This window comes from Pristiophorus japonicus, chromosome 22 (assembly GCF_044704955.1).
Source record: "Pristiophorus japonicus isolate sPriJap1 chromosome 22, sPriJap1.hap1, whole genome shotgun sequence".
Classification (NCBI taxonomy): Eukaryota; Metazoa; Chordata; class Chondrichthyes; family Pristiophoridae; genus Pristiophorus; species Pristiophorus japonicus.
In genome coordinates this window covers 64006065-64032965 of record NC_091998.1, presented here as the reverse complement: position 1 = coordinate 64032965, position 26901 = coordinate 64006065, and the positions used below count along the sequence as shown (strand labels likewise).

General features: G+C 48.4%; 1 protein-coding gene across 1 annotated transcript in view; it reads right to left on the bottom strand.

Annotated features, from left to right (window-relative positions):
* Positions 1–4283: 4283 nt before the first annotated feature.
* LOC139235110 (rab11 family-interacting protein 1-like) overlaps positions 4284–26901 on the bottom strand; it is a 61281-nt gene continuing 38663 nt past the window's right edge. The window contains exons 4-7 of the mRNA XM_070866280.1: positions 22937–23777; positions 11627–13651; positions 6078–6237; positions 4284–4537 (exon numbers count right to left, since the gene is read on the bottom strand). Of these exons, the coding sequence (XP_070722381.1) occupies positions 4319–4537; positions 6078–6237; positions 11627–13651; positions 22937–23777 (3245 nt within the window). The 3' untranslated portion in view covers positions 4284–4318. The remainder of the gene's footprint in view (positions 4538–6077; positions 6238–11626; positions 13652–22936; positions 23778–26901) is intronic.

Sequence of the window (26901 nt, the reverse complement as noted above, 5' to 3'; positions counted from 1 at the left end):
GAGAGTCTATGTAAAGACAGTGATTTGAACAGAGCTTTGGTTGCAGGATAGCACGTGGGTAGAGTATGGGAGTTACCCCACCCCCAAAAACACACACATTATCAGCAGATTACATTCAACACACTGCCAGCCATTTGATTTCAGTTTGCCAAGCATCCTTTACAATATAGTGTTCAGTCCAGAGGAATGAGGTATTCAACAGCACCAGAGTTTGGTAAGACCCAGACCCCATAGTGTGGCATTCATAAAGTGAAACAGAGGAGTCCCAGATTGCCCGTGTGAAAAGGACAATGAAGAGGAGGACTAAAGGCCTTAGTGTGTAGTGCCAGTGTCAAGGACCATATTGTGCCCATTCCTTGCAGAAGCAACATGAATACAAGAGGAGGTTACATTATCCATTTCTATATAAAAAAAAACTTTTGACGCAAGTAGAGGAAGTTGCTCCGTCCCATTACCGATCAATAATCTAATCACAACACTGTTCAGAATGCAATTTGGCATCAGTAACCTATTCCCTGAACATTTCTCAACTAAACAGTTAGCTTCATTTCTGAGCAGAACCTAGAAATGACCCGGATTTGTATCGATCGCCTTTGTCCCGTGGAAGCCCTCCTGCCTTGCTGCTCTGTGCTGTGGGGCAGAGGGGCCAAAGGAAGACTGCTTTTCGCTCGAGTTATCCCCAAGCAACTCAACTCTTCCCAGATTATGGTTGCACTCATGGTAAACTTCCGCAATGCCTAGCCCTTTAATAAATATGCAATAAAAATCACAAGCATTTAAAATATCAAATTTAAAAACTTAAACAACTTGCAAACAGGGCAAGATGTCGAGAGGTTGTTTCCACTGACTAGGGGGCAAAGTCTCAGAATAAGGGGTTGGCCATTTAAGACAGATGAGGAGAAATTTCTTGACTCAGAAGGTTGTGAATACTTGGAATTCACTGCCTAGTCTGTGAATGCTCAGTCGCTGACTGTATTCAAGGCTGAGCACGATAGAGTTTAGGACTATAAGGGAATCAAGGGATTATGGGGATCGGGCGGGAAGTGGAGTTGAGGTCAAAGTTCAGTGATCTTATTGAATGGCGGAGCAGGCTCCAGGGGCTGTATGGCCTACTCCTATGGCCTATTTCTTATGTTCTTATGCCAACAGCTTGTTGCCCAGTGAGAAGGCAACCATTACTTTTCCATGTGCACAGTATAAATATATTTGATCACTTGGTCCAAAAATATCAAGTAAAGGTTTTCATATGAATGCAAAATCGGTTTCATCAGAGGAAGCACCTTCAAATTTATATTTAGATCCCTGCCCGTGGAAGGACACTCGGTCCCTCAGATTACCGGGATGACTGGCTGCCAATAAACCCAACATATAAAAAAAAAACGCCAAGAAAAATCAAGATCTCATGGAAGTCCTAAAGTTACAAAACTCCATTATGCTGATCTATTTCTTTAATCCATGATGAGGTTTCTGCAGCAGAGTGCGTATGATTGGGATGTATTCAAGACTGAAGCCAAGCACGGAATCGGAGAAACGCCCCACAACTAAAAGCCGTTCAGTGTCGAGTCATGGCATTTTTACACCGTTTGGAAGACACATTATTGTTCCTGTCCATTTTTAAGGAGGCTGTATCCTTGCACTTTTAGTCCAGTTACATCAGCAAGTTGGGTTGTGAGCCAACAAGTTGAAGCTGAAGTAGTGTGGATTGATCCAAGGAACACCTTCCCAGCACGAGAGCTTCACCAATCTACCAGCCCCTGGCCAAGTTCGACAGTCAGGAAACTTTACGCTTCAATCCAAAAACATTTGGAAAACAATCCTTTATCATTCAACCCCCCCCCACTCCCCAGCCAGCTTGTGCAGAGAATCTGTAAGTACATTTAAATCTCACCAATATATTAAAACTGTACAAAATAATCTATACATATTCATGTTAATATACACCACCAGTCCGCAATGTCGATAAACGGCTGTTACTCACCAAGAATAACCCAGAGAGAAAAAGGAAGTTAGAATAGTCAGGCTTCTAGTTAAAGACTGATACCCACTTGTGCAAGTCACAACTTTTTTGCAAAAATTATATATATTGTATTTTCTGAACCTCAAGTACAAATCCAACACTTTTCCCGCCCGCCACCCCCCCCCCCCCAAAAAAAAAACACCCTGCAATGAACTACAGTCTTAAATCCAATCCGCAGTGTAATGCTCTGGTCTGGGTTGACCAGGTTAAAGAAGATTTTGCTAAATGCACGGCTGTTAAAGGGACCATTTCTTGCTCATTGTCCCAGTTGGGCCCAGTCAGCTGGCTTGCTCTTAAACCTCGCTATTCACTGCGATCGTACCAAGTCTGGGAGACTCATCAGTTGATGGCTGCCAGGCTTGGAACAGAGTTATACTTTGTGCGGCACGGTTTCCCAAAGCTTTTTCTTGCTGGGGGGTGGGGCCGACGCAGTAAGTGAAATCTCATTGGCCAAGAACCACCCCCCCCCCCGCAACAACGTATTTACCTCTGCCCAATCATTCTCCCTGCAGAGACAAATGGTTTGGATTGGGACAAGAAATGGTGGGGGAGGAAACAAAAGAAATGGATTGGAGCAAAATAGAATACAATGCCAGAAAAATCCGTTCGGAACAATTAGTAATCAATGCTCACCCATTTTAAAAATTAGACTTTAAAAATAGATACACTTGTCCAAAAAGGCACATAAAATCATTCATAATTTATACATTTTGTACTCTGCCCCTCTCCCATCATTCATAAAACGTCAAACTATTCCCAGGAGTCAGACTGTGACACAAAGCAATCAAGAAGCTTTGTTTGGAGAGGGTTCAGACCCACGAGGGGAAATTGGTCAGCTCCCCAAATATCACGGATCAAAGACCGGACAAGGCCTGCGCTGACCCAGTGCGCTTGGTAGATCACTGGATCAAGTAGATCACTGGATCAAGTAGATCACGGGAGGAAATTGAAACCGCCACCCACCGGCAGCAAAATACAAAAGTAGCATTCATTGTCTGATCGGGCAGTAGTCGCAGAGTAATCAGTGCTCCGCCCGAGATACCGCAAGTTCGAAGTGTGCCAAGTGGGAATTGACCTACTTTGCACTTACCAACTTTCTTGGTCAGATGGTGCAGGATCTATCTGCCCACTGTGCTTCGGTCTACTTAAACACAACAAATTGGGACTGTCACCAGCCTGCGATGGTTCAATTCTAAGCGCAGAGGGTTGGGGGTTAGGTTTAGTCCAGCCGTATCACTGTGCAACTTAAGGTTGCATCTCGAGCGGGGTGGGGCAGAAATAGTCAATGAAAGAAGCGACGTTGGTGTTGATTTCTTCCATTGATAGTTTACCGAACAAAGTCAACGCGGATGCGGTGTCTGATGGGCATTACTCTCCGTATCAGGCCACGGCGCCGTAAACTAGTTTAAGTTAAAATAAGCAAATCAAAAGAATTTGATGTTTATTGCAAATGGGTAAAAGCGGCCTCCGACCCCAGGGCAGTAACAGATAGGTGAACACTATAGGTGGCAAACAAAAGTAGTCTCAACGCTCACAGGGAGCTCACAACCCCCATCCCCGCACTAACCCCCACCCAACCCGGCCAGGAATCTCCGAATCGCAACCCCCCCGGAAGCCCCCAGTCCTCCGCCCTCCCCTCCCCTTTGTTTTGTGGCAATGTGCATGGGCAGCTTGATTATTACATTCACTGCAGCAAACAAACGCTTCAGGGTCAGAGTTCAGGTCGAGGGGATTATCGAAGGAGTTTTACAAAAATGACATTTCATTTTTTTTTTTATAAAAAAGGGGGCGGGCCTAACCTTAGCTAGCTTCACAAGCGGTTCTCGACCTGCCCAACCCAACCAGGCCACAAACCCGATTAACTCCTCGCGTCCTCCCACTGCCAGACAGTGGAGTCAGAAACTGAACCCACACCATCCCAGACACACAGCAAGCCACGGAAACCAGGAGCGCGGAGACACCGTTGGGGAATGCGACGTGCTGGAATTCGGTGTGGGCGATCGGAATCACTTTCCCCGGGGCAGCCACCGCTCGACAGGGAGAAATTCAACAGGGAAATTAAAAAACAAAACACTAAACCTCACGCATTCAACACAAGGGGTCGACTTTAGGTCGGAAATCGGTTCACCCAAAAAGGCAAGAATCAACAACTGCCACTGGCCGGTTACAAGGCACGATCGGTCAGATTTCAAATAGCAGCATGGTGGCCTATCGTCTTCCTCTCTGCTCCATGGCCTCAGTCCTCGCTCGTTTCCCCACCTCCCTCCCCACCCCACACACACACACACCACTGTCCGTCCGTCACACTCTCTCGGCCTTCCTGTTGGGCTGACACACCACCCGCAGGATGTTGGGAGTCTCCTCCATCACCCGGACCAGCAGGTTGTCGATGTAGCTCTCCAGCTCTCGAACGTGGCAGTCCTTCTTCGCCAGGAGCTCTTTCTGCTTCAGCACCAACTGGATCAGCTCGTCGTGGGTGAGCTGCGCGTAGGCAGCCGCAGGGTCGGACGGGTCATAGTCCTGCAAGGAGGCGAGAGAGAGAGAGAGAGAGAGAGAGAGGTGTATATGTAAATCCCAACAAAGACTGAGAAATCGCCTTCGAGGTCTACCTGCATCATAGCTCAAATTAAACATTTCTGGCTTAAAGCTGAAATCTGAATGCACTTAGCAACATAGTCTAAATTCATCACAAGGGTCAGAGTGACAGGCACATCAGAAATTAAACTGGACTGGAGAATTTTAGCTATGAGGAAAGATTGGGTAGGCTTTGGAATAGAGGAGGCTGAGGGGAGACCTTACTGAGGTGTAGAAAATTATGAGGGGCCTAGATAGAGTGGATAGGAAGGACCTATTTCCCTTAGCAGAGGGATCAACAACCAGGGGACATAGATTTAAAGTAATTGGGGGGAGGTTTAGAGGGGATCTTTCTTCACTCAGAGTGTGGTGGGGGTCTGGAACTCGCTGCCTGAAAGGGTGGTAGAGGCAGAAACCCTCACCACATTTAAAAAGTACTTTGATGTGCACTTGAAGTGCTGTAACCTACAGGGTTACGGACCGAGAGCTGGAAAGTGGGATTAGGCTGGGTAGCTCTTGGTCGGCCGGCACGGACACGATGGGCCGAAATGGCCTCCTTCCGTGCTGTAAATGTCTATGATTCTACGATTCAATGTATGGGGTGGAATAAACAGGGACCAAGCTGGAAATTCAATTCAACTCAATACAAATTTTTAGACCTTGTCAACACAGGTGGAAATGCATCATCACCACAGGAACTGCGAGAATCGCTAGGTACTTGGGGGGTTTAACCAGATTCAAGGAATATAAAATGCAAAAAAAAAAAAAAAAAAGAGGGCAGAGAGCAGGAATTCAGAAACTGATCGTCTCCACGACTGAGCTCGATTTTGCAGTTCAACCTGGTCACTCCGACCCTCTGCCATTGAGGCAACTGGATGGGCCAATCCTTCAGAGCAACCTTCTCTTCTCCCCACCCAAAACCCAGCATCACCTCGCGCCCAAGCCCACAATAAAAGATGGACGAGAAGTAGCATCCCAGTCACGTGTAGGTAAACGCTCCTAAATTTCACAATGTGCTATTTACTGGAGTTTAAAGTATTTACACTGATATCACCGATAATATATTTTTAAAATTCATTCCGGGATGTGGGCGCCGCTGGCAAGGCCGGCATTTATTGCCCATCCCTAATTGCCCCTTGAGAAGGTGGTGGTGAGCCGCCTTCTTGAACCGCTGCAGTCCGTGTGGTGAAGGTGCTCCCACAGTGCTGTTGGGGAGGGAGTACCAGGATTGTGATCCAGTGATGAAGGAATGGCCGATATATTTCCCAGTCAGGATGGTGTGTGACTCGGAGGGGAACTTGAGGTGATGGTGTTCCCATGCGCCTGCTGCCCTTGTCCTTCTAGGTGGTAGAGGTCGCGGGTTTGGGAGGTGCTGCCGAAGAAGCCTTGGCGAGTTGCTGCAGTGCATCTTGTAGATGGTACACACTGCAGCCACAATTTCCGCAACAATGATTTAAAATGAATACACATCTCCAATTCCACCCACCTTTAGAAAGGTTTGACTCTCATTGACTGTTAGCGAGCGGCCGGTTGATGATTTGGTCACCATCACATCCACATTCTTGTTTCTGGTCTTCACATTTTCCTCGGAAGTAACTTCGTGAAGTCGTGTTTCAGCAGCACTCATGGGCTTCACGAGGTGAGGTCTGGGAAAAATAATTTACACATGTAAAGAAGAAAAAAGGTCTCTTAATTCTACAAGTACGATGCGATTGTGTGTGCATCATTCGCTCAACCCAGGCTATGCGGGAACGCGAACCTGACCTCGTCTCTCTCGCTATCACCAAGCAAGACTTCCTGCTGCCCCCCATTCTGAAGCCCACATGATGATTGGAGCAATCACGTGCCATTTTATTCGTTCAACAGAAAGGCTTGCGTTTATATAGCGCCTTTCACGATCAGCGGACGTCCCAAAGCGCTTTACAGCCAATGAAGTTCTTTGAGGTGCAGTCAGTGTTGTAATGTGGGAAACGCAGCAGCCAACTTGTACACAGCAAGCTCCCACAAACAGTAATGTGATAATGACCAGATAATCTGTTTCAGCGATAAATATTGGCCAGGACACCGGGGATAACTCCCAAGCTCTTCTTCGAAATAAATCCATGATATCTTTTACATCCACCCGAGAGAGCAGATGGGGTTTTACGCCTCATCTGAAAGACGGCACCTCCGACAGTGCAATGCTCCCCCAGCACTGCACTGGAGTATCAGCCTAGACTTGTGTGCTCAAGTTTCTGCAATGGGACTTGAACCCACAACCTTCTGACTCAGAGGCGAGTGTGCTGCCCATTGAGCCACGACTGGCATTACTGGTGGTGGGGAAGGGGGGAGGGGGATTACAACTAATGCATCAATGTTGCTCACATTCAGATATAAACCTGTAGGGGAGAGAAAAAAAAACCTTCCTTTGGAAATAAACATTTTCCATTCACATCTAGTGATGTCAAACTTGATAGGGATTCTATGCCCCAGACCCCGCCCCTCACATCAAGCCTTACCATGAAACAATGTGCAATGCTTTCAAATGAAAATATTTAAATTTTTTCTTGTCCACAGAATTTGAATCCCAAGTTAGTGCTAAAAGTGCAAAGGACATCCTGAAAAACGCAGTACATTTACAACTGGCACTGCAGCTTGGTTGGAGGGAGGGGGAAGTACTTCCCCAGTTGCGATCTGCTGTTGCACAACCCATTGCTATTTGTTGCTTGCGCAAGGTTTGGCAAGGTGGTACGTGCCGAGGGAACTGTACAGCAGCGCGAGGGAACAATATTCCCTCAAACTTTTTTGGGGGGGTGCATGGCCTCTTTAACGGGATGCGCGGCCCAATCACATTGGAGCATGCGTAGGCGCGGTTTTCCATTGTAAAGCCGCTGAGTAGCCTGCGCGGGACCTCCAGAACGCTGCACGGCCTCGCAGCACAACAGGGACATTGGCGACGTGCTAGAATTTGCCCATTTACTACGCATTAACCTAGAACTGCACACCGCCCAAGCTGATGCAGCTCGAATGTGCACAGACCAAAACTGCAGATCTGGACACATTTCTGGACACTTACTGTTCAGCACCAGATAGAAAAAAAAAGGCTGTGCTCTGCTGAACCACAATTGCCTTACCCTCAAGAACAAGCCAGGCAGGTACAAACATGGTTTTGCGCAGACTGCTGGCAACAGATTCAGTAGTAACTCTTGAAAAGTAAACATTTGCAGGGCTATGGGGAAAGAGCAGGGGGGAGTGGGACTAACTGGATCGCTCTTTCAAAGAGCCGGCACAGGCACGATGGGCCGAATGGCCTCCTTCGGTGCTGCATTGTTCGGATTCCAATAGGATGCTCCCCGCAAGCCCTAAAGGTTCCCTTCTCACACTTGTTTTTTTAAATCTTTGTTCCTGGGGTGTGGGAGTCGCTGGCAAGGCCAGCATTTATTGCCCATTCTTAATTGCCCCTTGAGGTGGTGGTGGTGAGCCGCCTTCTTGAACCGCTGCAGTCCGTGTGGTGAAGGTGCTCCCACAGTGCTGTTAGGGAGGGAGTTCCAGGATTGTGACCCAGCGACGATGAAGGAACGGCCGATATATTTCCAAGTCGGGATGGTGTGTGACTGGGAGGGGAACGTGGAGGTGGTGGTGTTCCCATGCGCCTGCTGCCCTTGTCCTTCTAGGCGGTAGAGGTCGCGGGTTTGGGAGGTGCTGACGAAGAAGCCTTGGCGAGTTGCTGCAGTGCATCTTGTAGATGGTACACACTGCAGCCACGGTGCGCGGTGGTGGAGGGAGTGAGTGTTGAAGGTGGTGGATGGGGAGCCAATCAAGCGGCTGCTTCGTCCTGGATGGTGTCGAGCTTTTTGAGTGTTGGAGCTGCACTCATCCAGGCACACTCCTGACTTGTGCCTTGTAGATGATGGAAAGGCTTTGGGGAGTCAAGAGGAGAGTCACTCGCCGCAGAATAACCTGCTCTTGTAGTCACAGTATGTGTGTGGCTGGTCCAGTTGAGTTTCTGGTCAATAGTTTCTGACCAACAGGATGTTGCTGGTGGGGGATTCGGTGATGGTAATGTCAGTGGGAGATGTTTAGACTCTCTCTTGTTGGAGATAGTCATTGCCTGCCACTTGTGTGGTGCAAATGTTACTTGCCACTACAACCCAAGCCTGAATGTTGTCCAGGTCTTGCTGCATGTGGCACGGACTGCTCCATTATCTGAAGAGTTACAAATGGAACTGGACACACTGCAAACATCAGCGAGTATCCCCACTTCTGACCTTAAGATGGAGGGAAGGTCAGTGATGAAGCAGCTGAAGATAGTTGGGCCTAGGACACTGCCCTGAGGAACTCCTGCAGCGATGACCTCAGGCTGTGATGATTGACCTCCAACCACCACAACCCTCTTCTTTTGTGCTAGGTATGACTCCAGCCAGGGGAGAGTTTTCCCCGATTCCCATTGACTTTAATTTTACTGGGGCTCCTTGATGCCACACTCGGTCAAATGCTGCCTTGATGTCGAGGGCAGTCACTCACCTTTGGAATTCAGCTCTTTTGTCCATGTTTGGACCAAGGCTGTAATAGAAACATAGAAAATAGCAGTAGTAGGACATTCGGCCCTTCAAGCCTGCACCACCATTCAATATCATGGCTGATCCTCTCTCTCAACACCATATTCCTGCTTTTTCCCCATACCCCTTGATGTCTTTTGTTTCTAGAAATCTATCTATCTCCCTCTTAAATATATTCAGTGACTTGGCCTCCACAGCCTTCTGTGGTAGAGAATTCCACAGGTTCACCACCCTCTGAGTGAAAACATTTCTCTTCATCTCAGTCCCAAATTTGCTACCCCGTATCCTGAGACTGTGACCCCTTGTTCTAGACTTCCCAGCCCCGGGGAAACATCCTCCCCGCATCTAGTCTATCCAACCCAGTCAGAATTTTATACGTTTCAATGAGATCCTCCTAAACTCGTGAATACAGGCCTCGTCAACCCAATCTCTCCTCATACAACTGTCCTCCATCCCAGGAATCAGTCTGGTGAACCTTCGCTGCACTCCCTCTATGGCAAGTATATCCTTTCTTAGGTAAGGAGACCAAAACTGCACACAATACTCCAGGTGTGGTCTCACCAAGGCCCTGTATAACTGTGGTAAGACATCCTTGCTCCTGTACTCAAATCCTCTTGCAGTGAAGGCCAACATATCATTTGCCTTCCTAACTGCTTGCTGCACCATGTTTGCTTTCAATGACTGGTGTACAAGGACACCCAGGTCCCTCTGTACATCGACACTTCCCAAGTCATCACCATTTAAATAATACTTTGTCCTTATGTTTTTCCTACCAAAGTGGATAACTTCATATTTATCCAAGTTATACTGCATCTGCCATGTGTTTGCCCACTCACTCAGCCTATCTAAATCACCTTGCAGCGTCTTTGCATCCTCCTCACAACTCACAATCCCACCTAGTTTTGTGTCATCATCAAAAATGGAAATGTTACATTTGGTTCCCTCATCCAAAATAATTTTTATATAGTGAATAGCTGGGGCCCCAGCAGTGATCCCTGTGGTACCCCACTAGTCACTGCAATGAGGTCTGGAGCAGAGTAGCTGAGGCAGAACCCAAACTGAGCATCGGTGAGCAGGTTTTGGTGAATGAGTGCCGCTCGATAGCACCATCAATGGCACCTTCCATCGCTTTGCTGGTGATTGAAAGTACTGTTGGGGCGGTAATTGGCCAGATTGGATTTTCCCTACTTTTTGTGGACAGGACATACCTGGGCAGTTTTCCACATGGTCGGATAGATGCCAGTGTTGCAGCTGTACTGGAACAGCTTGGCTAGAGGCGCAGCTAGTTCCGGAGCACAAGTCTTCAGCACTCAGCCGGGATGTTTTCCGGGCCCATATCCTTTGCTGTATCCAGTGCGCTCAGCCGTTTCATGATATGGCTGAAGATTGGCTTTTGTGATGTTGGGGACCACTTAGCATTTCTGGCTGAAGGTGGTTGCAAATGCTTCATTCATCCTTGTGTTTTGCATCCGGTGTTGGGCTCTACCATCATTGAGGATGGGGTGGAGGAGGTGGGGAAAATGTTCAGAGCCTCCTCCTCCAGTTAGTTGTTTAATGGTCCACCACAATTGATGACTTGTGCTTGTCACTTTCAATCATAAGCACCACCCCAACTGAGGTGATCAAAACATTTCTTTCCAAATGTCCCCAAGGTCTGAACGCTTTGCAATTATTGTGCAATGAGGTCTGTGTAGATTAACCCCAACCCCTCCGAAACACAACCACCCATTCATCTGCTTCCACTATCTCAACTCGTAGGAGAGAAAATATTGCTCTAAGCCAAATAAATGTGGCATTAATTAGTTAAGCATCAAAGTGAGAGATTGGAGGCAATTCAGAGAAGGTTCACAAGGTTGATTCTGGAGATGAAGGGGTTGGCATATTTAGGGTGAGCCTATATTCATTGAGTTTAGAAGAATGAGGTGTGATCTTATTGAAATGAAGATTCTGAGGGGGCTGGACAGGGTAGATGCAGAGAGGATGTTTCCCCTCGTGGGGGTAATGTGGAACTAGGGGGCATAGTTTCAGAATAAACGGTCACCTATTTTAAAACAAATGAGGAGGAATTTCTTCTCAGAGGGTTGTAAATCATTGGAATTCTCTGCCCCAAACAGCTGTGGAGGCTGGGTCATTGAATATATTTAAGGTGGATACACAGCTTTTTGAGCGATAAGGGTATAAAGGATTATGGGAGGTGGGCAGGGAAGTGGAGCTGTGTCCATGATCAGATCAGCCATGATCTTATTTAATGGCGGAGCAGGCTCGAGGGGCCAAATGGCCGACTCCTGCTCCTATGTGGTCTTATGTGAAGGTGACTAAAAAAAAAAACATAGAAAATAGGTGCAGGAGTAGGCCATTCAGCCCTTCGAGCCTGCACCGCCATTCAATGAGTTCATGGCTGAACATGCAACTTCAGTACCCCATTCCTGCCCCAATGGAGCTCGAGGACATTTTGAAATGCAGCTCACACTACAAATCTAAGCTAACAAAGCCTCACCTGCGTCTGGTCTGCACTGCCAATGCGCTGCTTGTTGACTGAATTGGTTGTGTCTCCGTCGGCGAAACCCACGCCTGAAGCAGCCTCTTCTGGCCAGAGTGTTCCACGTCAGGAGAACTCCCTGCTGGTGGCTTTATCAAGTGAGTGTCATCAGTCACAGGTGACGTGGACTGGGAGAGAGGCAAAGATGGAATCAGAGGAGAAACGGAAAACTCAACCGAATCGGAAAGCGCAGGGGAAGCTGTAATCAGGTCAGAGTCAATGGACCCGACCAGTCCGGGGGATCGGAGAGGGACAGCAACGGAACTTTTGGAAGTCCGCAGTTTGCCTCCGTTGAAAGATTCTTCACTTGATTTCAACGTGGAATTGTTCTGCATTGACCGTGAAGTGCTGAAGCTAATTTCTGAAGAGGCAAGTTTGGCCGCAGATTCTGGTGGTACCCGACTATCAAAGTCATTCTTAGCTTCCGCAGATATTTTTGAATGGTCACTTTTATCGGTCAGAGTTGGGCTCCGATCACAAGGATCTCCCTTCCTCTCGGGGAAGACCTTGGCGTCATCACTTTTGCCGTCGTGGACCGATGGCTCCTGCAGGCTGCTGTCGCTGCCCTGGCTCCTCTCCAGCCGCTGCACGTTGCCCAGATGTTCAGAGCCCGTCGCGAGGTTTTTGGCTGGATCAGGAGTGGTGCGGTCTTCTGACTCTTGAACCAGAATTACAATTTTGGGTGGAACGCGAGGCGATGGAGACTCCAGCCGACTTGCAGCCTCGGCTTCTCGATCCGTCGTGGCGCTGCCTTCCATCTTTTCAGGGATGACCGGCAGGCTACCAGGCCACACACTGGGATGGATTTCACTTTTCATCCTCGCTACCCTCATTGTGACTGGATAATCATCAGCTGCACCCTCGCAAGAACTACACGTTGAAATCGTGGGAGGTTGTTCTTCAAATCCCGTTACTAAAGTGACACGACAGTCATTTTGCTCTTGGCTACTGGTTGAGGAATCCTTACCAGATTTCCCCACAACCACAGTGACATCAGTACCTCTGACCTCAGAAGGCTGAGTTACTGGTTCTACACTGCACTCGGCCTTGCTATGAAAGGACACCAAGTCCTCGGGAGGATGCAAGGAGTCCTTGTTAGCAAGAGCTTTATTCACACTGGCTACATTCCTTGGTGCTGGAGTAGGTGGAACCTTTGGTTTCTCAGCAAACAATGGTTGCCGATTCAAGTTTACCTCTGAACCAGACAAGCTGCTCCGAGGTGGCACTTTGGGTGGATCTCTGGGGAGGTGGGTTTCTGATGCGGGGACAGAGTTGAGGTCCAGCAAAGTTCGAGGTCTCTCAGACACCTCTTCCGGTGAGCAAGCTGGGTCAGGCTTCCCATACATGGACTGAACTTCACTCCACACCCTCTCCTCGTTTCCTTCGCTGCTTTCAAGCCTACATTCTGGATTGGTTTCAAGTGCACGCCCTTCAGACAAACCTTCGTATTTCTGAATCTCCGAGGCAGGGTCATTCTCTCGGTCGTATGATGACCCTTGGTCTTCATCGATGCTTGGTTTCTTTCTGGTCAGCTCTCGAAACAAAAGCTGAGCAGGTGTCTTACTGCTCTCCATTTTGGGTGTTCTCCGTTCCGGAGCTTGCCCCCCAACCAATTCAGTGGCACACAACTCACTTGTTGCAGTGTCTGGTGATGAAGAGGAAGATGAAGAGGAGTTGGCACTGGGAAGCAGCAGCAAGGGGGCGGCGCCGAGTTCTTTTGCAGAAGGCGGCAAAGATTCCAACGAGGCATACTTTGCATTGACTGAGGGCGGGGGCTGGGCGGCCAGAATCTTGGGAGGCGGACTATAGGACTCATGGAGACTGGTGAAGTTGGAGTCACTCAATCCTCCAGTTCCCAACACTATCGGAGGAGCTGAACTATAGGGGTCTTTTATAGCAGGAGAGAAGGGAGGAGAGTCAGGAACTGAAGGTGAAGATGACAAAGGTTCAGCTTTGGTTTCGGCCTTCGGAGACACCTCCAATCTGCAAAAAGGACAAAAGACCAGTCAGAAGCCTTTGCAACTGAGAGAAGTACCCAGCCTCACCTAGGAAGGGGATAACTATTTTCTTTGAGCACCACAGAACTTGGCAATTAAACAAAACGTTCTACAATTTACTTCTATTACTTTGCTCAAAAGTTCTGCAAAGTCCCAGCAGCGGATTGGCAAAAAATTGAAAGATCTTCCGGGAGCCATTGGAGTTCAAGGGCCACCACCAAGCACCTGAGAGACGTTAAAATCTCCAGATCCCCTTTTGACCAACATTTATGTGGAACTGCTCGACTTGGTGTTCAGGTCTCTGTTCCACTCAATTCCCCACTAGGCCCATTTTCACCCCTCCCCCACCGCCCGCAGAGATCAAAATAACAAACTGTGGCCTTCCCAGTCAACCCTTCACCTTCCAAAACGCTCAAGCAATGGAACAGACCCATCAGCTTCGAGCAAAACTTCTCCTCAAAGAGTTGTATTTTTTTTTTTAAATTACAAGAGCAGGAGGAAATAAACATTGCAAGGATCTGGATCAATAATGAAGATTAAAACTCATTTTGGTGCAAATATATTCTTGAACAGGATGGGAAAATAATCAAATGGCAATATTTAAAAAAATATTCAATCTCTGCTATTCTGAAGCTAAGAATAGAGTTAATATTCGGAAAGTTTAGATTATCTTTGCACAGGAATGTTCTCCGAGGTTAATCCTGTTTGACAATGTTCTAACTGATAGAGAGTTGAATAATAAATCCAGTGCCAGGTTACAGGAAGGTATGCACCGACATTACTGCAATAGAACAGGGCTTTGGCGAGACCATACCTGGAGTACTGTGTACAGTTTTGTTCTCCTTATCTCGGAAAGGATACACTTGCATTAGACGTGGTTTAATGAAGGTTCACTCGATTGATTCCTGGGATGAGAGCATTCCTACGAGGAGATCGAATAGATTGGGTCTATACTCTCTGGGGTTTAGAAAAATTAGGTGATCCCATTGAAACATACAAGATTCCGAGCGGGATTGGCAGCATAGATGCCAAGAGACTGTTTCCCCCTGGCTGGAGAGACTAGAACCAGGGGGTACATTCTCAGGATAAGGGGTTGGCCATTTAGGACAGAAATGAGGAGAAATTTCTTCATTCCAAGGGTGGTGAATCTTTGGAATTCTCTACCCCAGAGGGCTGTGAATGCTCAGTCGATGAGTATACTCAAGACTGAGATCGATAAATTTTTGGAGTGAGTGTTGAAGGTGGTGGATGGGGAGCCAATCAAGTAGCTGGCTTTGTCCAGGATGGCGTCGAGCTTCGAGTGTTGTTGGAGCTGCACTCATCCAGGCAAATGGCAAGTATTCATCACACTCCTGACTTGTGCCTTGTAGATGGTGGAAAGGCTTTGGAGAGTCAGGAGCGATGTTCCAGCAAAGCTGCGTGGCTACACTGTGGTCTGGAGAACCAGCGCTGGCCACACAACGGCTTTTGATGGGGGATTTCACGCATGCGTGAAAGTTTGAAAGGGCTACGCAGCCCATTAAAGGGACCTTGCACTCAAAAAAAGAGGGAGGGGGAACATTGGTCAGATGGTGAGTCACTCACCACTGAATACCCAATCTCTGGCTGGATCTTGTCACCAGTTTTCTTGTGGCTGGTCCAGTTAAGTTTCTGGTCAGTGGTGACCCCCTCTCTTTCCTGCCTCCCCCCCCAGGATGTTGATGGTGGGGTTTTGATGGTAATGCCATTGAATGTCAAGGGGAGATGGTTAGACTTTCTCTTGTCAGAGATGGTCATTGCCTGGTACGAATGTTACTTGCCACACATCAGCCCAAGTTTGCATGGTGTCCAGGTCTTGTTGCATGTGGGCAGGGACCACATCATCTGAGGAGCTGCGAATGGAACTGAACACTGGTGCAGTCATCAACGGACAGCCCAACTTCTGACCTTATGACTGAGCTGAAGATGGTTGGGCCTAGGACACTGCCCTGAGGAACTCTTGCAGCAATGTCCTGGGACTGATGATTGGCCTCCAACAATTTCCTTTGTGCTAGGTATAACTCCAGCCATTGGCGAGTTTTCCTCGATTCTCATTGACTTCAATTTTACTGGGGCTCTTGCTGGCCCAGTGACAGAACCACTATCCTACAGTTCGTTCATGGGAGGTGGGCATCATTGGAAAGGCCAGCTTTTATTGCCCATACCCAATTACCCTCAAGGCAGTGATGAGCCGCTTTCTTGAACCGCTGCAGTCCATGTTGTGAAGGTACTCCCACGGTGCAGCAAGGAGGGGGGGGGGGAACCCAATGATGAGGGAACAGCCGATATATTTCCCAGTCAGGATGGTGTGTGACTCGGAGGGGAACGTGGAGGTGGTGGTGTTCCCATGCGCCTGCTGCCCTTGTCCTTCTAGGCGGTAGAGGTCGCGGGTTTGGGAGGTGCTGCTGAAGAAGCCTTGGCGAGTTGCTGCAGTGCATCTTGTAGATGGTGCACACTGCAGCCAGGGGGCGCCGGTGGTGGAGGGAGTGAATGTTGAAGGTGGTGGATGGGGAGCCAATCAAGCGGCTGCTTTGTCCTGGATGGTGTTGGAGCTGCACTCATCCAGGCAAGTGGAGAGTGTTCCATCACACTCCTGACTTGTGCCTTGTAGACGGTGGAAAGGCTTTGGGGAGTCAGGAGGAGACACACTCGCCGCAGAATACCCAGCCTCTGACCTGCTCTTGTAGCCACAGTATTTATGTAGCTGGTCCAGTTAAGTTTCTGGTCAACAGATGGTGGGAGATTCGGCGATGATAATTCCATTGAATGTCAATGAGCGGGTGTTAGAATCTCACTTGATCAAGATAGATAGTCATTGCCTGACATTTTTCTGGTGCAAATGTTACTCGCCACTTATCAGCCCAAGCCTGAATGTTGTCCAGGTCTTGCTGCATGTGGGCACGGACTGCTCCATTATCTGAGGAGTTGCGAATGGAACTGAACACTGTGCAGTCATCAGTGAACATCCCCACTTCTGACCTTATGTTGGAGTGAAGGTCATTGATGAAGCAGCTGAAGATAGTTGGGCCTAGGATACTGCCCTGAGGAACTCCTGCAACAATGACCTCAGGCAGTGGTGATTGACCTCCAACCACCACAACCATCTTCCTTTGTGCTAGGTATGACTCCAGCCTGTGGAGAGTTTTCCCCCCCAATTCCCATTGACTTTAATTTTACTGGGGCTCCTTAATGCCACACTGTCAATGCTGCCTTGATGTCAAGGGCAGTCACTCTCACCTCTGGAATTCAGCTCTTTTGTCCATGTTTGGACCAAGGCTAATGAGGTCTCGAGCCGAGGGGTCCTGCCGGAACCCAAACTGGGCATCGGTGAGCTGGTTATTGGCGAGTGAGTGCCGCTTGATAGCACTGTCGACGACACCTTCCATCACTTTGTTGATGAGATGGGGTGCCAATTGACCAGATGGATTTCTGTGGACAGGACATACCTGGGCAGTTTTCTACAATATTGGGTAGATGCCAGTGTTGTAGCTGTACTGGAGCAGCTTGGCTGGAGGCGCGGCTAGTTCTGGTGCACAAGTCTTCAGCACGACAGCCGGGATGTTGTCGGGGGCCTTGGCCTTTGCTGTATCCAGTGCGCTCAGCCGTTTCTTGATATCACGTGGAGTGAATCAAATTGGCTGAAGACTGGCTTCTGTGATGGTGGAGGCCTCAGGATGAGGCCGAGATGGATCATCCGCTCGACACTTCTGGCTGAAGATGGTTGCAAGTGTTTCAGCCTCGTCTCTTGCGCTCATGCTGGGCTCTGCCATCATTGAGGATGGGGATATTCATAGAGCCTCCTCCACCCCCTGTTAGTTGTTTAATGGGCCACCACCATTCACGACTTGATGTGGCAGGATTGCAGAGCTTTGATCTGATCCGTTGATTGTGTGATCACTTAGCCCCGTCAATAGCATGCTGCTTCCGTTGTTTAGCATGCATGTAGTCCTGTGTTGCAGCTTCCCCAGCTTGGCACCTCATTTTTAGATACACCTGGCGCTGCTCCTGAACCAGGGTTGGTCCCCTGGCTTGAGGGTAATGGCAGAGCGAGGGATATGTTGGGCCGAGCCATGAGGTTACATATTGCGGTGGAATGCAATTCTCCTGCTGCTGATGGCCCCCAGCGCATCATGGATGCCCAGTTTTGAACTGCTAGATTTGTTCTGAATCGATCCCATTTAGCTCAGTGGTAGTGCCACACAACACGATGGAGGGGGTGCTCAAGCGTGACTGTGTGGTGGTCACGAATACCAATGCAGTCATGGACAGATGCATCTGCAAAAGGGAGATTGGTGGAGACAGAGTCAAGTAGGTTTCCCCCTCGTGTTGGTTCTCTCACCACCTGCCGCAGGCCCAGTCTGGCAACTATGTCCTTCAGCACTCGGCCAACAGTGGTGCTACCGAGCCACTCTTGGTGATGGACATTGAAGTCCCTCACCCAGGAGTACATTCTGTGCCCTTGCTACGCTCTTCTAAGTCGTGTTCAACATGGAGGAGCACTGATTCATCAGATGAGGGAGGGCTGTAGGTGGTAATCAGCAGGAGGTTTCCTTGTCCATGTTTGACCTGAAGCCATGAGACTTCATGGGGTCCAGAGTCAATGTTGAGGACTCCCAGGGCCACTCCCTCCGGACTCTATACCACTACCCCTGGTGGGTCTGTCCTACCGGTGGGATAGGACATACCCACAGATGGTGATGGAGGAGTCTGGGACATTGACTGAAAGGTATGATTCTGTGAGCATGACTATGTCAGGCTATTGCTTGACTAGTCTGTGGGACAGCTCTCCCAATTGTGGCACAGGTCCCCAGATGTTGGTGAGGAGGACTTTGCAGGGTGTCTGGGCTGGGTGTGCCTCTGTCATGTCCGTGGCCAGTGTCAAAGTTGATGCTGGGTGATCCTTCCAGTTTTATTCTTATGGTTTCTTGCAGTGGGTTTTTACAACCGAGTGTCTCGATAGGCCATTTCAGAGGGCAGTTAAGGGTCAACCACATTGCTGTGGGTCTGGAGTCACATAGGCCAGAATGGCAGATTTCCTTCCCTAAAAAGGACATTAGGTGAACCAGATGGGTTTTTAAACGAGAAACCAATAATTTCATGGTCACTATTACTGACACGAGCTTTTTATTCCAAATTTAAAAAAAATTTAATTAACTGAAATTAAATTCAGTAGCTGCCGTGGCAGGATTTGAACTCATTATTAGTCTAGGCCTCTGGATTATTAGTCCTGTAACTTAACCGCTATGCTACCATTCCCAACATAAAAGTGGTACTGGATGGCATATTTGGTTTCTTTACATTTTACTGTAATGTAACAGTTAGATGTATTCATAGAATCATAGAAATTTACAGCACGGAAGGAGGCCATTCGGCCCATCGTGTCCGTGCCAGCCGACCAAAAGCTATCCAGTCTAATCCCACTTTCCAGCTCTCGGTCTGTAGCCCTGTAGGTTACGGCATTTCAAGTGCACATCCAAGTATTTTTTAAATGTGGTGAGGGTTTCTGCCTCTACCACCCTTTCAGGCCGTGAGTTCCAGACCCCCACCACCCTCTGGGTGAAGAAACTTCCCCTCAAAATCTCCTACCAATTACTTTAAATCTATGCCCCCTGGTTGTTGATTCCCCTGCTAAGGGAAATAGGTCCGTCCTATCCCTCTATCTAGGCCCCTCATAATTTTATACACCTTAGCCTTCTCTGTTCCAAAGAAAGCAACCCCAGCCTATCCAATCTTTCCTCATAGCTAAAATTCTCCAGTCCTGGCAGCATCCTCTGTACCCATTATTTAAACTTACTGAAAAGATTAGTGAAATTGAACTGATGTAGTTTATTACTGCCGAGACAAGAACTTTATTCGAACTACCACTGTGGGATTTGGACACTGAATGCCTGGATTGGCGCCATGTCAGACTGGATTTGCACCAACTTCAAATCAAAGCAAAGCAGAGGAAAATGACAGCAGAACCCAGGCACTGGTACAAGACAGCTTCGGACCAGCAACATGTGAAGCAGGAGGATTCACAGTGTGGTTGCCACTATCTTCATCATCATGGGCAGTCCCTCGAAATCGAGGAAGATTTGCTTCCACTCTAAAAGTGAGTTCTCCGGTGACTGAACAGTCCAATATGGGAATTACAGTCTCTGACACAGGTGGGACAGGCAGTGGTTGGAGGAAAGGGTTGGTGGGGAGTCTGGTTTGGGAAGATGCTCAGCGCCCTCCCGGATGCACTTCCTCCACTTCGAGTGGTCTTTGGCCAGGGACTCTCAGATGTCGGTGGGGATGTTGCACTCTATCAAGCCATCCACTGTCACCCAACAGGAAACGTTCCCCGCTCGAGAGTCCTTCTCCACACCAACAGTTACAGCTCAACTCAGGTGAAGCCACTTGTGGAACCAAGGGCCAAGTTTCTCTCTCCTTCCCCACAATCACAATCTGCATTGCTCACGCTGACCTGGAGTCATGCCACTGAGGTGGGAGGTCATTCTCTCTTCAGATTTATCATCATAGGCAGTCCCTCGGAATCGAGGAAGACTTGCTTCCACTCTTTTAAAAAAAAAAAAAGTAAGTCCCTGAGGTGGCTGAACACGAGAGCCACAGTCCCGGTCACAGGTGGGACAGAGTCGTTGAGGGAAGGGGAGGGTGGGACAGATGTGCCGCATGCTCTTTCCGCTGCCTGCGCTTGGTTTCTACATGCTCTCGCCGATGAGACTCGATGCACTTCCTCCACTTAGGGCGGTCTTTGTCCAGGGACTCCCAGGTGTCAGTGGGGATGTTGCACTTTATCAGGGAGGCTTTGAGGGTGTCCTTGTAACGTTTCCTCTGCCCACCTTTGCATTTTATTTATTGAACTCCTTCACAGCAAACGAGCCAAAGAAACCCAAGCCTCATTATCCTACCCTGGACACGTTCCTGCTGGAATGGTCGCTCAGATCATCATGGGCTGCTGTGAGCCACGGATGGGAGTAACACAGAGGGGTTTGGTTATCCACACTGAGGTCTACAGGCTCCCATACACACACACACACACACGTACAGTACAATCACGTTAATCTTAAACACAAATAACCAATCTGGATCCCACTCGATTTCCGCTTCTATTGAAATCAATCGAAATGAAAGATTAAAAAAGCATTTGGGTCACTTGGGTTTATAAATAGAGGAATAGAATATAATAGAGATCAGGCTGGAACTTTATAAATCACTGGTTAGGCCTCAGTTGGAGTATTGCGGACAATTCTGGGCAGCACACTTCGGGAAAGGTGTAAAGGCCTGAGAGGGCACAGAGGGGGTTTACCAGGATGTTACCAGGGATGAGGGACTTTGGTTATGTGGAGAGGTTGGAGAAGTTAGGACTGTTCTCCCTGGAACAGAGAAGGTTAAGAGGTGACCCAATCGAGGTTTTTCACGATGATGAGGGGGCTTTGACAGAGTAGATCGAGATAAACTATTCCCTCTGGCGAGTGGGCCAGTAACCAGAGGTCAGAGATTCAATCATTAGCAAACCGTCCAGCGAGGAGAGGAGGAGAAATCTTTTCACCGAGGGTTGTGGAGATCTGGAACGCTCGACCTGAAAAGGTGGTGGGAGCGGTTTCATCAATAATTTTCAAAGGGGAGGTGGTGAGGTATTGGAGGATGGGGAACTTCCAGGACTACGGGGAACAAAGCCGGGGGTGGGTGGGGGTTGGGACTAAGCACGTCTGGACTTTCAAAGAGCCAGCACAGGCCTGCCAGGCTGAATGGCCTCTTTCTGTGCTGCGAGTTTCGATGACCGGTGCACAATCTGCTCCGTCACATTGCCGCCCGATTGGTGGAAATTACCTACCCATGCGGTCAGTTTCATTGCCTGCTGCCCAATCACATGACTAGATTACTGATTTCAGTTCCACAACTGGTTATGGCAAGATCTGAACTCGTGACCCCTCGGGTGCTCGTATAACATCACCACCATGCCCCACAGTCAGTGCTCGCAGAGATACTTTCAGCTTTACTAGTGGCAGTCAGGTGGTTAAAAACGACCCATGATCCTCGTGGTTAGAGGGGGTCGCAGAAGGAAGAAACGGAAAAGACGGCATGGGAACGCACAAGCATTTGAAAAGTCCCAGAATATTCACATCAACGATGTGGGGAGCGGAGAGTAGAAGATAGGTCTCGCGGTAAAGGTTTTGCTCCTCCTCCACCCCACCCATAAGACCACACCTGGAGTACTGCGTACAGTTTTGGTCTCTGTATTTATGGAGGGATATACTTGCATTGGAGGCAGTTCAGAGAAGGTTCACGAGGTTGATTCCGGAGATGAAGGGGTTGTCTTATGAAGAATGGTTGAACAGGTTGGGCCTATATTCATTGGAGTTTAGAAGAATGAGAGGTGATCTTGCTGAAACACAAGATTCTGAGGGGGCTCGACAGGGTAGATGCCGAGAGGATGTTTCCCCTCGTGGGGGAATCTAGAACTAGGGGACATAGTTTCAGAAGAATGGGTTGCCCATTAAAAATGGCAATGAGGAGGAATTTCTTCTGAGGGAATTCTCTACTCCAGGGAGCTGTGGAGGCTGGGTCATTGAATATATTTAAGGTGGAGATTTTCGAATGATAAGGGAGTCAAGGGTTATGGGGAGCGGGCAGGGAAGTGGAGTTGAGGCCAAGATCGGATCAGCCATGATCTTATTGAATGGCGGAGCAGGCTCGAGGGGCCAAATGGCCTGCGCCCGTTTCTTATAAGCAACTAGATCACTCTTTCAAGGAGGCACAATGGGCCAAATGGCCTCCTGTGCTGTCTCATTCTCTGAAGTATTACTGCAGTAGTCCATCAACAGGGGGCTCTACTCTACAGCGAACCATGCAGCACCTCAAATCACAGAGTCAAAGTATCCCCCACTTCCCCCCCCAGCGGCACCACTAGATTAAGCTCGACAATGTACTAACCCCAGCCAGAAGATGTACGGAGCTGCCTCGTGAGAGGACAAATTAATTTTTAACCGATAAGGGAATGAGGGGTTATGGGGAGCAGGTGGGGAAGTGGACCAGAGTCCATGATCGGATCAGCCATGATCCTATTAAATGGCGGAGCAGGCTCGTGGGGCCATATGGCCTACTTCTGCTCCCATTTATTATGTTCGAAGATGCAACTGCTGGGCGAATATAGGAAGCCAGCTCCTGGCGATGACATACCTTCCCGGTTAAATACAGTTACATACCAAAATGAGAACTGTCCCCACCCCTCGAAGACCACGTGAAAAGATGTTACGAAGCTTACTTGGGTTTGATGGCAGCTGTCCTGCTCGACCACACCGAGGAGCTTGCTGGTTTCTTCACCTCTTCTTTGGCATCTTCAAAGGGGTTTTTGGTTTCCTTCAGCTCGGGAGCTTTGCTGGTTTCGATCTTTCTGGGAAATAAAGACATCAAGCCTCCTCTCTTGGCCTCCTCCTTTTTGGCCACTGGGTCGGCCCTCGGCACAGGAGTAGTCTTCCTCTCCTCTTCAACCTTGGCGGCGTCGTCGTCGTCAAAGGGGTTGAGTGACTTGGTGCCACCAGCGGGCACAGCGATGGTTTCGGTCTTTTTACCCACCTCTTTCTTCCCACCGCCCGAGGGCAGTGGGCCCACATGCTTGCTCTCCTCCTTCTCCTTCTCCTTCTCCTGTCGGTCCGACTTTTGGGGGTCAGACAAATCGCTCGCGTTCCCCAAAGTTTTGAAGACCGGCAGAGTGGCCGATTTGTAGGTCGGCTCGCTGAGGCTAGTTTCCGATTGAGATTTGGAAGAAGAAAATGGATTGCTGGTTTCCAGCGGTTCCGCGGAAAACCTGGACGGCAAATCTTCGGTGGAGGTGTAAAACTGACTGCTGTGCAAGGGCTTGGAATCGCTCTTTGGCTTCCCATGCACAATCTGGTTGGGTTCTTCGGTGTAAACGTGACTGCCGTTAATGCAGAGGTTGGACTGCGACACGGGGTCATTCTTGGGCTTCAGACCACCAAACAACGACAGGGTGTCCTTCTTTGCAACCCCGCCCGACGCAAAGTTCAGCTGCTTGGTATCGGCACTTGCAGCCCTCTTGTGGCTCAGGATCTTTGGTACATACAAAGTCTTGCTGGAGCTTTCCTCTGCAAGTTGAAACGTTGGCAAAATTAATCGAGTCAAGGCAAACAATTAAATGGTACAGGTACAACGTCCGAAATCCGGAATCCTCGACCAAACCCGTGCCGGGTCTTGAGTGGCACGGTCTGAAATCCGGCACGGATTCAGGGAAGATTCTGGATTTTAGATTTGATTCTCTTGACTGAAATCCAGAATCCTTGCACGAATTCGTGCCGTATTTTAGGTTTTTCCCCAAAAATGTCTGGTTTTCAAACAATTCCGGTTTTTGGAGTTCCGGATTTGGGACATTGCACCTGTATTAGGGGACTGGCCCCACTAATACTTTAAAGCATTCCCTCGTGGTTAGGATTCGGCGCTCTCCCTGTACGGACTGGGTTCAATCCCTGGGCAGGAACGCAACATTTGTTGAGTAAGGGCATCAATGGATCTGAAACCAAGGCGGGTAGATGGAGTTACACAAGAACATAAACATGAGCAGGAGTAGGCCACTCAACCCTTCGAGCCTGCTCCGCCATTCAATGAGATCACGGCTGATCTCAGATCTCAACTCCACTTTCCCGCCCGATCCCCATATCACGTCATTCCCTTAATATACAAAAATCTTCCGATCTCTGCCTTGAATAGACTCAACGACTGAACCTCCATTGCCTTCCGCGGTTGCGAATTCCAAAGAGTCACCACCCTCGGAGTGAATAAGGTTCTCCTCATCTCAGTCCTAATTGGCCGACCCCTTATTCTGACCCTAGTTCTAGACTCCCCAGTCCGGGGAAACATCCTCCCACCTGTGAAGCCCTATAAGAATTTTATATGTTTCAATGAGAACACCTCCTTCTAGGAAATATAGGCAGAGTCAATCTCTCCTCTTAGGACAATTGCTCCCCCCTCATCCCAGGAATCAGTCTTGTGAACCTTAATTTCACTTCCTCTAAGGCAAGGAGACCAAAACTGTGCACAATACTCCAGGTGCGGTCTCACCAGGACCCTATATAATTGCAGTAAGACATCTTTACTCTTATACTCAAATCCTCCTGTAACAAAGGCTAATATTCAATTTGTTTTCTGATTTGCTTGCTGTACCTACATGTTAACTTTCAGTGATTGGTGTACAAGGACTCCCAGGTCCCTCTGAACACCAACATTTCCCAATCTCTCACCATTTAAAAAATACTCTGCTTTTCTATTTTTCCTACCAAAGTGGATAACTTCACATTTATCCACATTATATTCCATCTGCCATGTTCTTGTCCACTCACTTAACCCGTCTACATCCCTTTGCTGCCTCTCTGCATCCTCCTCACAGCTCACTTTCCTCACCTAGCTCAGTATAGTCATCAAATTTGAATACATTACACTTGATCCATTCAACCAAATCATTGATATAGATTGTGAATAGCTGGGCCCCAGCACCGATCCTTGCCGCACCCCACTAGTTACAGCCTGACAACCCAAAAATGACCCGTTTATTCCTACTCTCCGCTTTCTGTCCGTTAACCAATCCTCAATCCATGCTAGTATATTACCCCCAATCCCATGAGCCCTAATTTTGTTCAATAAGCTCGTCTAGCCCCTTAGCAAATGCTTTCTGAAAATCCAAATCCACTACATCCACTGGTTTCCCCTTACCCACCCTGCCAGTTACAACCTCAAAAAACTCTTGGATTTATGAAGGGGAAATCGTGTTTGACCAATCCGTGTTGACTCTGCCCCTTCATACCATGATTTTCTAAGTGACCCATTACCACGTCCCTAATAATAGATTCAAACAGATCAGCCATGATCTAATTGAATGACGCAACAGGCTCGAGGGGCTGAAAGGAACAGGAGGCGGCCAATGTTTTTTTTGCTGACCCCAGGGTGGTAACTGCACAAGTGAAGCAGTGTACAGTGCGGGTGAGATGGGGATGAGGTGGTGAGGATGAGGAGGGGTCTATAACTGCCCTCAACACAGCTGGACGAGGAGGAAAAATAAATCCCGTGCTTTGGGTTAGAAGTGTGTGCATGCCAATGTCAGAAGCAATGCAACCCCTGGTTAAATAATCTGCTGACTCTCTGTCTAGATTCATAAAGGAAGCAGCCCTACGGTAATGTATGCACCGGTGAGCATGCTCACGGGTTTGTAGACCTGTTGCACTGTGAGTGGCTTAGCCAGTGGATGAACCGGTAATGTGTAGTATGATTGTTAAACATTTTGTTAATAAACCAACTAGTTCTTAATAGCAATGTGTTGCTATGAATTCTTAAGCAAAGGACCCATGAATAAATACATTACACCTACTTGTGCAAGGCACTGAAGGGTACCTGGAACCAACCAAAGCAAGGAAAGTAGTGTAGAGTACAGAGAGAGAGACAGAGAGACAGAGAGACAGAGAGCATAAGAATTAGGAACAGGAGTAGGCCATCTAGCCCCTCGAGCCTGCTCAGCCATTCAACAAGATCATGGCTGATCTGGCCGTGGACTCAGCTCCACTTACCCGCCCGCTCCCCATAACCCTTAACTCCCTTATTGGTTAAAAATCTATCTATCTGTGACTTGAATACATTCAATGAGCTAGCCTCAACTGCTTCCTTGGGCAGAGAATTTCACAGATTCACAACCCTCTGGGAGAAGAAATTCCTTCTCAACTCGGTTTTAAATTGGCTCCCCCGTATTTTGAGGCCGACCAGTGGAAACAACTTCTCTGCCTCTAGCTTGTCTATCTCTTTCATTATTTTAAATGTTTCTATAAGATCACCCCTCATCCTTCTGAACTGCAAAGAGTAAAGACCCAGTCTACTCAATCTATCATCATAAGGTAACCCCCTCATCTCCAGAATCAGCATAGTGAATCGTCTCTGTACCCCCTCCAAAGCTAGTATATCCTTCCTTAAGTAAGGTGACCAAAACTGCACGCAGTACTCCAGGTGCGGCCTCACCAATACCCTGTACAGTTGCAGCAGGACCTCCCTGCTTTTGTATTCCATCCGTTTCGCAATGAAGGCCAACATTCCATTCGCCCTCCTGATTACCTGCTACACCTGCAAACTAATTTTTGGGGATTCATGCACAAGGACCCCCAGGTCCCTCTGCACCTCAGCATGTTGTAATTTCTCCCCATTCAAATAATATTCCCTTTTACTGTTTTTTTCCTC